Genomic DNA, 16936 nt, shown 5'->3' with positions numbered 1-16936 from the left:
TTTTTAGATTAAACTTCCACATGAGTAGAAATCCAAGGATGTTGTGCGAAAAAATAAAACAACTCTGCCATTCAAAGACTCCTCCATGACACCAAGATGCTTTGCAAACACTTTATTACACAAATACCATTGTTACTAAAATAGTACCTTTGCAGCAAAACCGGTGTCACAATAAATATCAGTTCACGTCTGACTGCAACATCCTATTTTTATGGCATGCTTTTAATACATTAATCATTCAAATGACAAATTAAGCAGACAAACAAGACAGGTTTTTGGTGAAAGGGAATGAACGCTCAAGCAAGTGAAACACTTCGGGGAAAACAAACACACTTTGTTTGGTGGTGTGTGTGTGTGTGTGTAAAGGTCTCACTATCTCACCTTGAAAATTATGTAAATGCAGTTAACCGTTGTGTGTTTGAGCACATTATCTGTGTCTGCACTTCCAAATGAAACTAAGTGTTCTATTGATTACTGAGTAAATATGCAATGGCCAACAGTTCAGGATGTACTCAGCCTCAAGCGCCAAAGTCAGCTGGGGTAGACTCCAGCTCATTCCGACCCAAGAGAGGGAGGATAAGTGGTAGAGAAAGTAGACTGATGCTTATTGAGTAAATAATTGAAAAGAGCATAACATAATCCTGGATACAGTGCTATAGACTAGGCTGTTCACCAGTCTGGATTGACCATTACATTTCCACAAAACATTTATGAGTAAATACAGTATCCACTGACGCTGAAGGAAGAAAAATCTATAATAGCAGCAGCAATTTCCCTCCTGTGGTACATTTTGTAATGGCAGATGACGACAAAAGGCAAAATATGAAAAGGCACAAAATTGCAATAGAAATGAGTCAAAACATAGACCAAAGATGAATTTATCTATAATAATGTGGAATTTTCATACATGGAAGATATTTATGTATGGAAGAATGCACTTTTGCTCTTAAAATAATCTTACATTAAACAAAAATAAATACCAATTCTTTAGAATTCCAACATTTCTGTATGTAAATGTAATCATGTTTACTATCTAAATCTTATTACAAGTTAACATCACAATTTGTAGATTGTTAAAAAGAAGCTTATTAAAATGAGCAATAAACCAAAAATAAAAAAATAAAATTAAGCATTAACAGTAATTTTTACCCAACTGTGATCATATTTACCATCCATATTTTTATATGCTCATGCTGGTTGTAAAATGTAAATGTGTCAAATGGTTCAATGTGAAAAATCTTTTGAGAAAATTCAAAAATACCTCACCATAAATCAACAAAAGAGCACAAAAGTTAAAATTAAATGTAACGAAAGGAAATAATTTCATTATATTTTGCTCAAGTGGGCATATTAAATTAAGATGAAAGAAACTGATTTATTTATAGCAAAAAACAATATATATACAGTCCATACTTAAATATATAAACAATAAGGCATCTAACAACAGTTACATGATGATAAATGGCATGACATACACCCTGACAATGTAAGCAGCAGGTTGCGGCGGGGTCCAAATCTCCTAAGAGGAGGATGGAGGCGGCGGGGGACGAGCGCTGTACTCTTCGTTCTCAGACTCGCTGCTCTCCTCTTCGTTCCTTTCTTGGTCGCTGCCTTCAGTGCTCAGCTGGTCAAAGCCCTGACGACTGTAACCCTTATGGGAAGCAAAGAAGTTTCCCAGGTTCAGGCTGCCAACCGCTTTACCTTAGCACAGGGGAGACATCACAAATATCAAATTCAATTCAAAAGAAATACCACATTACATACTGTAGCAACAATCCTGCCTTTAAAAGCACCTAACAAAGGCTTTCCTTTAATAATAATTAAAAAAAAGTTTTATTGCATTTACTGCATTGCAAAAATGTGTAGTTTTAATGGGGTGATCCATCATTGTCAAAAGCATATCTAGATCTAGATAGATAGATAGATAGATCCCATGTGAGGACAAGCTGTTAAGAAAATAGATAGATAGATAGAGACAGATAGCTATATATATATATATATATATATATATATATATAGATAGGTTAGATAGCTAGATGTTATATATATATATATATATATATATATATATATATATATATATATATATATATATATATATATATATATATATATATATATATATATAGGCGGCAGTCAGGTTAATTGAGCACTCCACATTGTCCATAGGTGTGATTGTGGATGGTTGTTCGTCTATGTGTGCCCTGCGATTGGCTGCCAACCAGTTCAGGGTGTCCGCCTACTGGGATAGCCAGCTGGGATAGGCTCTGGCGCCCCCAGCGACCCTTGTAGGACAAGCGGTTAAGAAAATGGATATATATATATATATATATCACAATGAACAGTCACAACAGGAACCTTAAAGATTCTTGTGATGAGAAACCAAAGCTTTCTGAACCACTGAATCAATCTGAAGCAACAGTGTTGAAAAGGTTCAGTGTTTTGAAGCATTTGACACAATTCAGTGTGGTGATATCTGCTGGTTAAAATTATGTATTGCATATAAATTCAATAAAAGGTCAAAGCGTCATTAACTCATTCACTGCCATTGACGGCTATTGACGTCAAAAATTAATTTGAACTATTTTTATTAGTTAAACATTTTTTCCACTTTTGTTAACAAGAGTATGAAAACCTAGAATTTTTTTATTGTACATTTAGAACAGATATACAAGTTATGATTAATCGTGAGTTAACTATTAAAGTCATGCGATTAATTACAATTCTTAAGTCGCCTGATGCGATTTAAAAAAAGAAAACATTATTAAAAAATTAGGAGCATCAGGCGATTATTTTTTTTTTATCGTAATTAATCGCATGACTTCATGAAATAACTCACGATTAAACACAAATGTTATATCTGTTCTAAATGTACAATAAAAAAATTCTAGGTTTTCATACTCTTGTTAACAAAAGTGGAAAAAATGTTTAACTAATAGAAATAGTTAAAATGAATATTTGACGTCTATAACCATCAATAGAAGTGAATGAGTTAAAAAGTAAGGTACTGTTGTGTCAGTTTTAAATTAAAAAGTGAAATGCTTGCACAACAGGAAACTGTGATGATGGTAGTTGTATAAAATGCTTGTCTCACTAGGACAGGGATTTGGGTGACCGTGTTTCACATTCACATATTTTTATTTAAAAACAAAATCACTTGGCCTGGACCATGTAAAGACCTGGGACAGTAACGGAGAAAATAATCTTGACTTTTGAAATACTATAGGACTATATCAAATTTTGTGTTTCATATTTCTTTCATCATGAAAGAAGAAATGCTTAAAACCTTGTACATGCTCCCAAAAATCCCCCAAAACTTCACATGTATGTTAATAGTCACGGCCTGAAGGTATCTCTATGACAATATTCGGTTACAAATATAGTATAAATATAATCACGTGCCACGGCGGGTATCTGGGGCCGTATGCAAGTGCAACTACTATTATTATTGCCCGACTGGCACGCACGTTAAATTCAACTTGTGTGGATAAGCACGCTTGTTATGCGAACTACTGGCAACAGTATATATGATTTAGAAAGCACTGATGCTTATAATTTGGACCAATCAAGTAGCACAAACCACTCCAGCAAAACATTTTCATTTCCAACAGGTTTCTTTATGTTTTGGTTAATGCCATGATTGGGCAAAGTTCAGGAATGCTTGCGGGCTGCAGAAGTTAAGGGTAAAAACATGTCTCATAAAGGCAGTCTACATCATCAGCTTTACACTTTGGTTTTCTTAAATGGTTCTAAAGCTTGATCAAATATTTGTATGTGGTTCATTTCAAAAACCTTCATGAAAGTTGTAAGCTTTTTTTTTTTTTTTTTTTTTTTTAAATGTTGAACTTTTATCAACATGGGTTTTCTTGTTTAAAAGACTTATTGTAAGTGTACATGAAAATTTTGACTGTTTCATAAAAATAAAAAAAAGATAATGAAATGTTTGTATAGGTGAACATACAATAAGGTTTTGAACTATTTTTGCTCCGACTTTATTATTTTGATATTTTGGAATTGGGTTGTTGACAAGGATATCTTGACTGCTCATCATATAGTGCGACTAGTAATAGCAATAGCTATATTTAATTTGGAATAATGTGTCAAAATCTGTTGCTGAAATATTAATCTCTGGTGCAGTTTTTAACAAAAATGTATTTTATTTTATTATGTATTTATTATTATTATTATTTGTATCCAATTTAAAGGGCATGTCAACCCCCAAAAATGTCTTGACAATAATATGTTCTATGCAGCCCCACCAGTCTAAATATGGTATTCTGGTTAATATTGCGTTAGTAGAATATGAGTAAAGCAGCAAAATCCAGCTGTTTTTATCAATATCAGAAGGCGGCCATTTTGCCACTCGTGAAAATGACATCACAGTTGCTCAGGTCTCAGGTAACAACCAATCAGATCTCAGATTCAGAAAACAGGTGAGTTGTGATTGGTCGTTGTCTAAGGCCTGAGCAACTGTGATGTCATCTTCAGTCGACAGCGGTGGCAAAATGGAAGCCCCCTGAGATGGATTAAAACGGCTGGATTTTGCTGCATAGCTCAAATTCCCCAATGTAATATTAATCAGAATGTCATGTTTAGACTAGTGAGGTCACATATTATTGTCAGAGAATGTTTAAGGTTGACTTCATCTTTAAAGAAAAAACAAGCTTGTGAAGTACATCTGAGAGGGGGATTGTGACATTATAGAGTAAGTTTTTTACAGAAACCGAACGAAATATAAATGTGTCACTTCAAATTTCACAGAACAGTTAAAATACAAGGTGAATGAATACGTTGGGGAAATTAATTTTAGGGTAAATCATAGTTGCACCACATTACATTTAAGGCCACGGCCAATTCATGAACTTTAAAAAAACCCACACTAAAATCACAGTCTTCAGGTGCTCACATACATTTCTGCATTAAAAAAAACATTCAGAGTCTTTGAACAATTTCACTAGATAAGCAATTTTTTTAATTATAGAATCGATTGAGATGGCAGCAATAAACACCAATTTTACTAATGATAACTAGTTATCATGCTCATCTAAAAACAGATATTTGTATATTTTGAAGTATTATTATTATATTTTAGTAAATTTTTGTCCATTTCAATGTGGGTGGTGCCCTTTTGTGCCCTCTATTGACAAGCCGCTACTCATAAGAAATGACTTACCACTGATTTTTCCCAAAATCCCTCCAACAGCACTGGGCTCAGTCTTCACTTCATACTGGTCTGTCGAGAGTCAAACGTTAAGAGTAAGTGAAAGAAACAACATAGCAAAGCAGGTTGTGTCTACCAACTTGCAAGTGTAATTCAATGTTAGTGATGAAGCGCGGCCGACATAAGTGAAAAATCCAATCTATACTTTTGCTGTATTAATGGCCTTCAGAGTAACTTTTCTTTAAAGAAAAAGACCAAACACGTTACAAAACTGTCCTTTAGCTTTTATATATATATATATATATATATATATCTTTTAACCAACATACTTACTGTTTTTTCTCCAGCAGATGTAGACTCCTATGGCAATGACGAGCAGAAGAGGGATAAGCAAAAGCACAGTGACTACCACTGGTAGGAGACGTTGCTCTTTGTTTGGATTAGCAACAGTCTTTTTCTTCTCATTTTCTTGTGGCTTCAGGTGTTGAGCTAAATACGGCTTGTGTTGAACTGCTGCAGTCTTTGACATGTTCTGCTCTGGTGTCACCTTGGTTTGGATAAATGCCTCAATTTCTACACAGAAAGAAATGAAAGTAAGGAAGTTCATATCTTTTCTGGTTATTTTGTATGTCTGGTGCCATCCATACTTAAGCGAATTACAAAATATCAGAAAGACAACTTCAAGTGAACACAAGACAAAGTTTGTAAATTACGTTTTTTATTTACTATTGAAAAAAATTGCAAACTTATATGGCCGTATGTAAAAAAGTAATTGGCCCCTTGTTAAATCATGAGTTAACTGTACTGTATTTAACCAGTTTTTAGAAAGTTGAGTTCAATTTCACATTACTGCCATATTTGTTGAATCAAGAAATCACTTACTGGCAAAACACTGAGTTAGGCTGTTAATTAATTAGCATGACATTTTGCAGGAAATGACTCAACATAATTTGATGCAGCAGATGAAGCAAAAATGCCTATCTCAAAGAGCCAAGATGCGTTTAGGCAGTTATGTTATTAGCGTGACGGTATATATTACAAACATCTGCTTGTTACATAGCACAAGGGATGTACCCAATATTGCTTCCATACACACAATAAATGCATATCGGGGTTTGAAGGTAGTGATTGCTTGATCGATCCAACCGGCCATACAGCGTGTTTTAAAACAAATTTTGACGGCGAATTATACTGTATTCCCTTTTATTGAAAACAAATATTGGCTCGAAATATCGGTTATCGGCCTCCTTGACGACTAGCAATCGGTATCAGCCCTGACAAAAACTCATCGATCAATCTCAATTCTCTAACAAGCCTATAAGGGCTTCCCAGAACAGAAGTATTTACTAGGGATGTCCCAATACAACTTTTTCACTTACGGCCAATACTGATATATCAGGATGAATTGTACATGCATGCAGGCACATTTTTATTACTTGTTAGCAGAGGTGGCAAATCCAGGCTCAGAAAAAGTAAAAACCCTGCCACAGCTAGGTAGCTAGCTAGCATCAGGGGGCTAAAGCCAAACTGTGGCAGGGTTTTTACTTTCTGGACCTGGATTTGCCACCTCTGCTAGTTAGAGAAGGCTTCTATCAAGTTAGTTAATATAATAGCCAGCAACAGCACGTAATGAACCAATGGATTACCATAAATTTTACTTAAATTTTTCTTAAAACCCATGTATATACTACATTTAAATAACAAAAAGTAGATTGTACAAATTAACCTCAATGAATCCAATAAAAAAATTGTTTTAAGTGCTGCTTTTAATGTGCGATAACGTTGGTCGTATTAAACTTTCTCTTTGTTTGCACTTTATCCGGGTGCAGCTGCATAAAAGTGCTTGAGCGCAGTATGCTTACACTAGATCATTGATTTTAGATGCAGGTGCCAATTTTTGTTGATCTATCACACAAAATCACAATACAATAATGTGACAAGATGTGGAAAACCTCAAGAGGTGTGAATACTTTTACAATTGAATTATAAGTATTTGCAAAGTTACCTTCAAGTTCTTGAACTTCAATGCCAGCCTTCTTGACTGAGCGATGTGCCTCTGGAATAGGAAACAAAAGTAACAACGATATCAAAAAATGTGAAATCTGAAGAGAGCTTTCAAAAAAGATTGAGGAAATAAAGTAGAGTAGTGGTAAAAGTAGAACTTACTCTCGACTGTAAACTTGAAAACAGTCTTGGTGATCGCATCCCCCACAAAGATGCTACCATTTTTCGTTACAGCAATGTCGTGAGGCATTATAAACTCCTGAAAATAAATTTAAAGTTAATCAAAATACATCAAACTACGTAAAGGAGGGTTAGCAAAGTCGAATTTTACATTGCAGCATTCGACTTTGCTATATCAATGTGTTTGTCATTGCTATTTTGGACATTTTGAGGTTTTTCTATTTGGTTTGGGGAGATTGAGCCCTGCACTCTTCCTCATTATGAATTTAAAGTTGCATACAGTACCTCCGAAATTGAATGCCCCAAAAAATTGTACAAAGGAGTTTCACCAAATTTTGGTTAAAAATATAAGAAATTAATTTTAAATATATGAAAACATGTGCAGCTCCCCCATCCAGCCTGCGACTGCTGCTGACTGAACCTTGATTTAGGGCTATGAAGTGATTTTCAGGAAAAGTACAATAAGTAAGTGATTCGAGTTTATTCAGGGCTAATTCTAATCGCGATTGGTAATCGTTTAGCATAGGCTAATTTTGTTGGTGCATATGTGTGCAGAAGATAAGGAACAATGAGTATTTATATCCACTAAATTTAAATCACATTTAACCTTTGTGGACTTAAAAAAATAAATATATATATATATTTTTTTATTTGGGGGAGGGGGGGCAGTTGATTAATTTATGGAATAATCGATAGGAGACTCGAGTTTAAGAAGTCGTTAGTGACAGCACTACCTTGATTACTCTTTACCGTGTAATTTAACTTGTGCTGTCAAAGTTAAAGTGTTAACTGATTAATTAATCACAAAAAAATATTGCATTAATCATGAATTAACACAGATTAATCACTATTAATTTTGACCATAGATGAAGATGATCCTTTATCGTGACAGCGGATGGCTACGTTTAAGGTAGCACAGGTTGTGTTTGAGCAATAAACACAATTACATGCATTAAAGTAAAGCCTTTAATAAATGTTTGCGTATTACAATTAGAATATTTGTTCATGTCAAAATATTGGGGTCATTTTTTCCCAATTTTTAATTATACAAGTAATTAACTGATTAGAAAAAGAGGAGAATGAGCGCGTGCAGTGGATCAAAATTTGCCACCGCATTGACTTTTATGTATTGTTTTTCCTTTCAGATTCACCCTGCGTGCGAAATTGCACACACTACCAACTCATTTATGGATGTATGTTTGACTACACAGTATAACTTTTGCTTGAGTGACTAATGATCTTTGAGCACAAAGATAATCAAGCAGCATTATGGCTAGATGACAGTGAATGAGGCTATTGATATCAATTATTGCATTTCTAAAAAGGCACTGCATTTGGCACCTTAACTGTAATAATCCAAAAAGTGTGTTTACCCTTTTCTTTGGGCTGAAGGTATCCACAATGTCCTTGGTTGCGTAATTTATTGCAAAGCCAATTGGAGGAAGGGAGTTTCTATACATAGATTTTCCATTGACTGCAAAGATTATGCCATCTTCACCTGCAAACAAGCACATAATAATCTGTGAAAAACCCACGCTATAGCGAGGTAAAACCTAAGATAGAGGCCGTAATACCTGAATTTTGGACCCAAATACAAATCCGCGATAAGTGAACCAGAAAGTAGCGAGGGACCACTGTAATGCTCTCTATTATTTTTTCATACAAGCAGAAGGAATGGAAAATGACTTGCCCATGTGTGTCCTAATACATCCATCCATTGTCTTAACCGCATATGTAAACAAATCTAATGTGTCTACTCTCACTTTTGTATTCGGAATATGGGTATGAAGACTAGATTTAGATTAGTGTACCCGACATGAAAACCAGTGAATCAACTATGGTTGAAAAACAAGTAATTGTGAAGCTGATAGAATGGCAAAATCTACCAACCAAAACAACCATTTGGTCCTGAAGAGTCAACGCAGAAAGACAAATATAAGAAAGCTAAGCTCGCTGGAAAGCTCCGTCAACTCACCTCCAGCCGGACCGAAGGTGATGGCGTAGACGCTTTCGCCAAACTCTTCTTTTTTGATTTCCTTAACAAACTCTCCAGTTTGAGCTATAAAGCACTGGATGCGCCCATTCTCCCGGTCAGCTACACACACTTCCTTTCTCGCAGGCAGAAATGCAAGGCTATGTGGGATCCGGAATGGTATACGCCTTCTACGGTCTGATGAGCCTAGATGACAGGATTTTCCAATAATTATCATCACATCACTTACCTTTATCTAGCTCCAATTCACAACCAAGATACTGTACATTAGGATCAGGTCTAGAACCACACTCTTTATGGAATAAAGAAAACCAACTGAACTAAAAAAATAAGTTAGCAATATGGCAACGGAGGCAAGGAAAAACTCCCACAAGGAGGTGGTTTGAGGTTGCCAATTCACAATCGGAAATCACTATCTTCAGTCACACTCTGACTTAATGCACATTGGTTTTCTTTAATGTATAAAGGAGTGCTCCTTATGTAAAGTGTATTTGTATAATTTAAGCTAGATAAATGAAACTGACATAGAATCAGATCAGGTCGCTATTGATTGAGCTTATATAGGCTGTTAGTACAATCCAGAATGATTTGGATAGAACATAATTTTTGCTTTTCAGATCCTTGAAGTAACTACTTTTTGCTGTGATACTGTAGCGTTCATGTTCTTACCAGCTCCCCACTCAGAAAGGTATTTGCCCTCAGCAGAGAATTGCAGTATCCTTGCATTGCAGTAGCCGTCAGACACGAAAATGCTCCCAGTTTCAAAATCTACTGCAACGTCAGTGGGCTGACAAAAATGGTTATGGTCACTTCCTGGAGTAAAAGCCTCTCCTAGAGACAACAAGGTTCGGTCACCACCATCACTGCTCACTTTTAAAACCTGAGTGCAAAGAATGTAAGTGAGAACATTTTATCCATTTTTTTCCTATTCAACTTTAAAAATAACATAAAACACTAAAACAAAGCCGAGTCAAAAGCCAGACAAAAGAAAGGTGTTTTAAGTGTTTAAAAATGCAAAACAAAGTCAATAGTTTTAAATGGACGGTTAGCCTGAAAAAGTGTTGACAAATGTTTTCTTTTGGCCTCTTTACAGTAATATGCTCTGGTGATTTTCTAATCTTTTTTGTTGTTGTCAAGACTAAATTACTATAGATTCTTGGATTAGTAGTGTTTGCAATGATAGTAATTTACATAAATTCACATTAGATTACAGAATGAAAGTGCTTACAGAAAACTATAAGTTTAAATGAAAAGCAGTTAATAAAGTACAAATATCTAAAATGATCACAAGCTGGTTAACAAAAAAAAAGGTTAGGTAACAGGGTAAATTGCTCTTACCTGATGAAGAGCCACATCAGTTACCCAGTAGTTATTGTCCTTGTCCATTGTTATTCCATGAGGTAAATAAAATCTGCAACATTAGGAAAATCATGTGACCTTTAAAAAGTACAAAAAAACAATCCAATTATGAAAAAAAAAAAAGTTTTCCTTACAGCTTCTACTTGACCCTAAACATGATAGTCACAATTTTGCTAAATATTGCTTTATGTCACAGTACGACTTACAAATTTCTCCCAGAAGCTTTGAGGATGTTGCCGTTGTCCGCTTTAACAACCAAAATAGCGGACTGTTGAATAGGGCCAAGGAACCTGTGCTGATACACAGCCTGGCTGTCAAAAGAACTGAAAATATGAAGGGGGTAAAGCATCAGTTTCAAACATTCCTTCACAAAGACAATATTTTGACTCCAATATATCAAAAGCTCTGACATAATTTGGGCAATAAACATATATTGTTCTATCATCACAAAAAACAAAACCAATATTGACTAGTAGAGCAGAATTATATTTGGAGTTCCTTTCCTGGATGCTCATCTTTCCTTTGACACCCACATCAGTCATCTTAAATGTCCTTCCTTCATCTCAAGAGTATTGCTAAAGTCAATTTTCCCTTTCCCTCCCACAAGAAACTGGTCCATGGCTTCATCTTCTCAAGGCTGGACCATTCCAACTACCCAGATAGCAAGACGACATTGAATACATGTTGATTTTCCATCCAAATCATCAATATGGTTGACATCGAAATTTCCGACAATAAACAATCACTGTTACAAATACAGATGACAGCTGACAGTAACATTGAAACATTCTATGGTATGTCAGGCGATGGTTGGGTTAACATCGTTTTCTAGTTGATGGACTAATGTTGACAAATAGTTGAAATATGATTGAGAAGTCTTTGAATTATGGATGAGCGGAGGTTATGGTTGAAAAAAATTGTGTTCGTGTTTGACCGGGAAGGCAGCAATCACGTCTCATTTCAGGATCCATATTCAAGGTAAGCCTGTTGCTCTTCTTCAGGGTCTTTAACTCATTCACTCGCAGCCATTTTCACAGAAGCAATCCCCTTTACTGGCTGTTTTACTGGATGGTGACTGCTTTTGCAAGGCCCACAGAATATTGTGTAGCATATTGTGTTCTATTGCTATAAAAACATGGAACCTACCAAAAGAAAGATTAGAGTCTCTTCTTTCATCAGGAAAAAATATATATTTGTATCTGTTTCCGTTTTGCATTAGAATATAGCTAAGTTTCATCATTATTCACAAATCTATTTGGAATTGTGAGTAAATGAACTTTTTTTCAACATGGCCCTGTTTGATCTCTTTTACTCTGGTGCTACCTGCTGGCCGTTTTTGTAATAACTACCATTGCTTCAACAGTTCTTTGCAGTTGAGAGGCTGCATTAAAGCCTTCTGTATGCTCTAGCATAAAAATGAAAAAAATCATAAAAAACGTATATTTGGGACACTTAAAACATTTAATTACATTGGGAGCGAATGAGTTAACAGCAATCTTACAGTAGAATTAATCACATTTGTCATTATTAGGGCCCAAGCAGCGACCTTGGGGCAATCGAGAACGAGAGTGAGACCATTTGCACCCTCATTATGGAAAAGAAAGTAGTGGGAACCCGTGCGGTAACAATGAAACACCTGCGTTGGGTGTTTAACTATATATACGGTAATACGGTATCCCGGGGTATCAAAAAATGGCAACTCTGTTACTATCAATACCGTTATTTAAATAAATAAAAAATTCAGCCTGCAGCGTATAATGACCTATTATGATATTAAACAAAATTCTTTGATAACATGACCTTTTTATTTGTTTTCAAATTACTAATACTATAACAATGAATATTACTATAACTGTTAAAAATTAATAGTAAGCTGTTAGTCATGTGAACTGACCGCTCAAACAGAGCGAGGCAAAATGGCCAGTCAGCACAGCTCGGTTAAGCGGTCCCTTAAAAAGAAAAAAAAATGCAACTGCTACAATTTGACAGCAAATGTCGATGAGCCTGTATGCAAAATCTGCATGAGGACTGTAACGGTGCAAGATGGAATATACTTCGTATCTCCGGATTCATCTGAGGAACGATATCCCCCGCTCACTGCTGCAAAGAGAAAAGTTTGTCGCCGCGCCACAAAGCGCTTTTATTTATACAAAAAATCAGTAAGTGATTTTGTTTTCGTCCATGGACACACATCAACCCGAGACCGCCGCACGCGGGTGAGTGTATCTGGTCGTGCTCTTGGGGTGGGGGTGGAGGCTGCGTGCTTATTTGGTGTGTCGCGTAAATGTCGATTGTGCGCCCACAGCGGGATCCATTAAAATAGTCTAGTAAACCGAGAAACAGTTTATGTGGAGGAGTAGTAGTTTGTGTGCGTCCACGGCGAACAATGTATTCTATGAAATGCTACCTGAGCTTGGCTCCGCGGTGTAAAAGGAGCGCATGCACGTCAGCTACACACTTCAGCATGGAGTGACACACATTGAAATGCGCTTCATCACACAAATTATTGTTACAAATGCAACCGGAGCACACAGTGAACAGATCTGTGACCATTAACTATGGAGGTAAATTTGGTGCAAAACTAACTTGTGCAAAAAATATGTACCTGTAGAAAAAAAGTCTAAATTTGTATCTGTAAAAGTCGTGATGTGTGCCTGTAAAAAAAAATTTTGTGTCTGTAAAAGAAATTTGTACCTGTAAAAAAAAAATGTGTATGTGTAAAACAAATTTGTATCTGTAAAAACAAATTTGTACCTGTAAAAGTCATGATTTGTATCTTTACAAAAAAAAATTGTACCTGTACAAAAACTATAAATTTGTATCTGTAAAAGTTGTGATTTGTACCTGTAGAAATGACAACTTGTAGTCAAAGAAGTCGCCACTAGGAGTCACAAGTGGGTTTTCTGCTGCTGTTCAGTGACGTGAGTTTTGCCCCATTTGTCGCGCTACAAATGGAGCAAAACTAATTTGTACTTGTAGAGCGCCGTGATTTGTACTCGTAGAAGAAGAGGGCGGGCTCTGGAGGATTTGGGCGGGCTAAAGCTCAACCTCATTGGTTGAGCGAACGACCGTGGGTTGAACTCAAATGACGCCCATAAATCCGCAATTCCAAACAGAGTAGCCATACTAGTTTACGCGTCATTTTGGAAGAAGAGGACGTCCCAGGCGTGAAAATTTCAACATGGTTCAATATACGAACACCGTGTGGAACAGCTTAAACGTTGGTTGACATGCAGAGCACTCCAAGTGGGCAGAAAGAAAGAAGTTTTAGTATGAAGGTAAGATTTATTGTACGAACATAGCTCGTAATCCGGTGCTAGCTAGCTAGCTCATCTCATGTTGTTGTCACGAAAACTGAACACATTGAAGTCACGATTTGTATTTCAAGATTTGAAGCCTACCAGTGTAAACATACGATCAGTAGCTTGTACCTGTAAAAAAAAAAGTGGACAGTACTCAGCTACTTGTATTTGACTAACATTATATTCAAGCATCTGTACTCTTACTATCATAATAAAATGAAAACAAAACGTTTTTACTGCGAGTGGATCTTTAAGCCGCTCCAGGTATTTCAACCTCAACCCTTTATCCTCTGTATTTAATCATTTTATTTCAAATATTATAATTTATTGATAAATGTCAGTATTTTTGCAATGTATGCTTTGCAAACAGTTAAAATAAAAGGCTCTTACACTTTTAAACATACACATTTGCTTTCAACACTGAAGCCAAATAAAAATAATGCAAATGGGAATGTTTATAAACAATGTCTGTGTCTATCAGTATTACCACTATTTCTGATATTAAGATGTGACAAAATCTTTGTTTTTTTTCTGGCTAACAAGATAAAGCTAAACATTTAACTGATTACGTATAATGTCAGTGGCTGTGTTTTGATGACACAGCTAGGAAGCTATGATTATTTTTTATTGTATAGTTTTGCTCCATTTGTAGCGCGACAAATGGGGCAAAACTCACGTCACTGAACAGCAGCAGAAAACCCACTTGTGACTCCTAGTGGCGACTTCTTTGACTACAAGTTGTCATTTCTACAGGTACAAATCACAACTTTTACAGATACAAATTTATAGTTTTTGTACAGGTACAAAAATATTTTTGTACAGATACAAATCATGACTTTTACAGGTACAAATTTGTTTTTACAGATACAAATTTGTTTTACACATACACATTTTTTTTTTACAGGTACAAATTTCTTTTACAGACACAAAATTTTTTTTTACAGGCACACATTTTTTTTACAGATACAAATCACGACTTTTACAGATACAAATTTAGACTTTTTTCTACAGGTACAAATTTTTTGCACAAGTTAGTTTCGCACCAAATTTACCTCCATAATTAACTTCTAGACAGATTGGCTGTTGTAAGCGCAAGATAAAGAAATCTAAAATTAGCAACGGTATTACGTATACCCCGGTGAAATGTGGAGACGGTAAAACGATGTCAAATTTAAATACCGCCCAACCCTAATATAGACATACACACACGCAGAATATATATATATATATATATATTAAAGGAAAAATAAAATAAAATAAAAAAATATGCCAGGGGTCTTAAACTAAGAAATATTAAAAACACCAAAATGAGAACACAAATTTAAGGTCTTGATAGCCTACTTATTTTTGGAAGTAGAGATGGACTGTAAATATAGATCCATCTCTTTCAAAAACAGAAGAAAAAAAAGGTTTCGACTTTACACATTTACATTTATGAATATAAAACTTAGCAAGATAAATTAAAAGATTAATGTCCGTCTGGACACCTTATGCACGATACTCCTCCAGCGATGACATAATGGTCGCAGCTTGATGACGACACATTGTCGCAGATTGATGACGTATGCGCCAATTCTCGCGTGTCTGCGCGCAAATCGTCAGTCTGTCAACAACAATGATGGATAGCTGTGTCGTAGTCGTTTTGCGCAGCCTCCTTAGCTTGCTTATGCTTTTGCAGCAAAATAGTTAGCTTCTTTATTCCCACGTTCAACAAGTGGTGTTGTACTTGAATCACCCGCCATTGTCACTACTCCTGTGCTCATCATTTTCATGTTGTTTTGATACATGCAAAGCCATGTTTGTTCTGTGGGATGCAATAAAGTAAAAAAAAAAATGTCCGTCTTCTTCGCTGATTCTTCTTCTACGCAATTCCGATAACTCCCTGTGGCTGCGCTACAGCGCCACTCCAGACTTGGCATATACATTACAACCGTTAAACATCCTCAGTGTCTTTTGGACACACGCAAGTCTTGAAATACTTCTGTGTGTACAAGTTTTGTTTGAGGAACGAAGCTGTCTTTGCTTCCGTCTGGACGGGGCCCTAGTTTCTTGCTTAGTTTATCATTTTATTGCTGCCTTGCTGCTCTGCATTTTGGGTCCAAGTTTTTATTTGTCAGCCTCGCTGTTTATACTGTCTGTAAATAAAGCAGGACCGCTAAATGTAGGCATATTTGAAGCATTAATAGTGCCATGGTTGAAAATGAAGGAAAACATAACATTGATTCAACGTTGTTCCAATATTAATAATAAACAAAATGACGTGTAGATTTTGTAAGGATTTCAATGTTGGAACAATATTAACGGAGGGTGCAAAAGTGATGATAAATCAACGTCAGGTGTCAATGTTGATTCAACGTTGTTCTAATATTAATAATAATAGAAATAACATGTGGGTATTGAACACGTTCATGATTTAGGCTCGATTTTGACTTAATTATTGGGAAAAATCCAGTCTTAACATAGCTCACACATAAAGATAATCTTATTAGACATAAGATTGTTGGGCGTTTGACGTGCTTGGTCGAGAAGAGGCTAAATCGTGTGTACCTGGCTTTAGTTACTTTTAAAATAAAGTAATTTAATTTCAGTGCATCCTTAATATTTATAATAGGTCTTTCAAAAAATACCATCAACCTCATAATTCAGTTCTACCAGCAAATATTTTTCATGCAGGAATTTTTTATTAATTTTACTTACTCTGGTCCCCAGTGGTGGTCACCTCTGTGGAAAATGACCAGATTGGAATCTGAGTCAATGGCAAGTCCTGACACCTGACCCAGCTGAAGAGAATTCTGTGGCCATATTGGGTCTTGCTCCAGATGGACATCTAAAGAAATAGTCAACCATTTATTGACAGAAGACGTCAGTTGGATGGCAGGACATGAAGAAGAAGAAAAAGACACTGACAAGTAATATTACTAATAATGTCCAAAACCA

At 35.7% G+C, this 16936-nt stretch overlaps 1 protein-coding gene across 3 annotated transcripts in view; it reads right to left on the bottom strand.

Moving 5' to 3' along the window:
- Positions 1-97: 97 nt before the first annotated feature.
- pam (peptidylglycine alpha-amidating monooxygenase) overlaps positions 98-16936 on the bottom strand; it is a 46653-nt gene continuing 29814 nt past the window's right edge. For all 3 annotated transcript variants that reach the window (XM_086097300.1, XM_086097302.1, XM_086097303.1), the window contains 11 exons: positions 16697-16826; positions 10904-11020; positions 10677-10749; positions 10008-10218; positions 9321-9524; positions 8719-8843; positions 7328-7424; positions 7167-7217; positions 5495-5734; positions 5174-5233; positions 98-1701 (listed from right to left, as the gene is read on the bottom strand). In XM_086097300.1, the coding sequence (XP_085953426.1) occupies positions 1520-1701; positions 5174-5233; positions 5495-5734; positions 7167-7217; positions 7328-7424; positions 8719-8843; positions 9321-9524; positions 10008-10218; positions 10677-10749; positions 10904-11020; positions 16697-16826 (1490 nt within the window). In that variant the 3' untranslated portion in view covers positions 98-1519. The remainder of the gene's footprint in view (positions 1702-5173; positions 5234-5494; positions 5735-7166; positions 7218-7327; positions 7425-8718; positions 8844-9320; positions 9525-10007; positions 10219-10676; positions 10750-10903; positions 11021-16696; positions 16827-16936) is intronic.

This window comes from Leptonotus elevatus, chromosome 15 (assembly GCF_054856555.1).
Source record: "Leptonotus elevatus isolate MCC_2025b chromosome 15, RoL_Lele_1.0, whole genome shotgun sequence".
Taxonomy (NCBI): domain Eukaryota; kingdom Metazoa; phylum Chordata; class Actinopteri; order Syngnathiformes; family Syngnathidae; genus Leptonotus; species Leptonotus elevatus.
The sequence above is the reverse complement of the archived record's forward strand: the minus strand, read 5'-3'. Positions and strand labels throughout refer to the sequence as shown.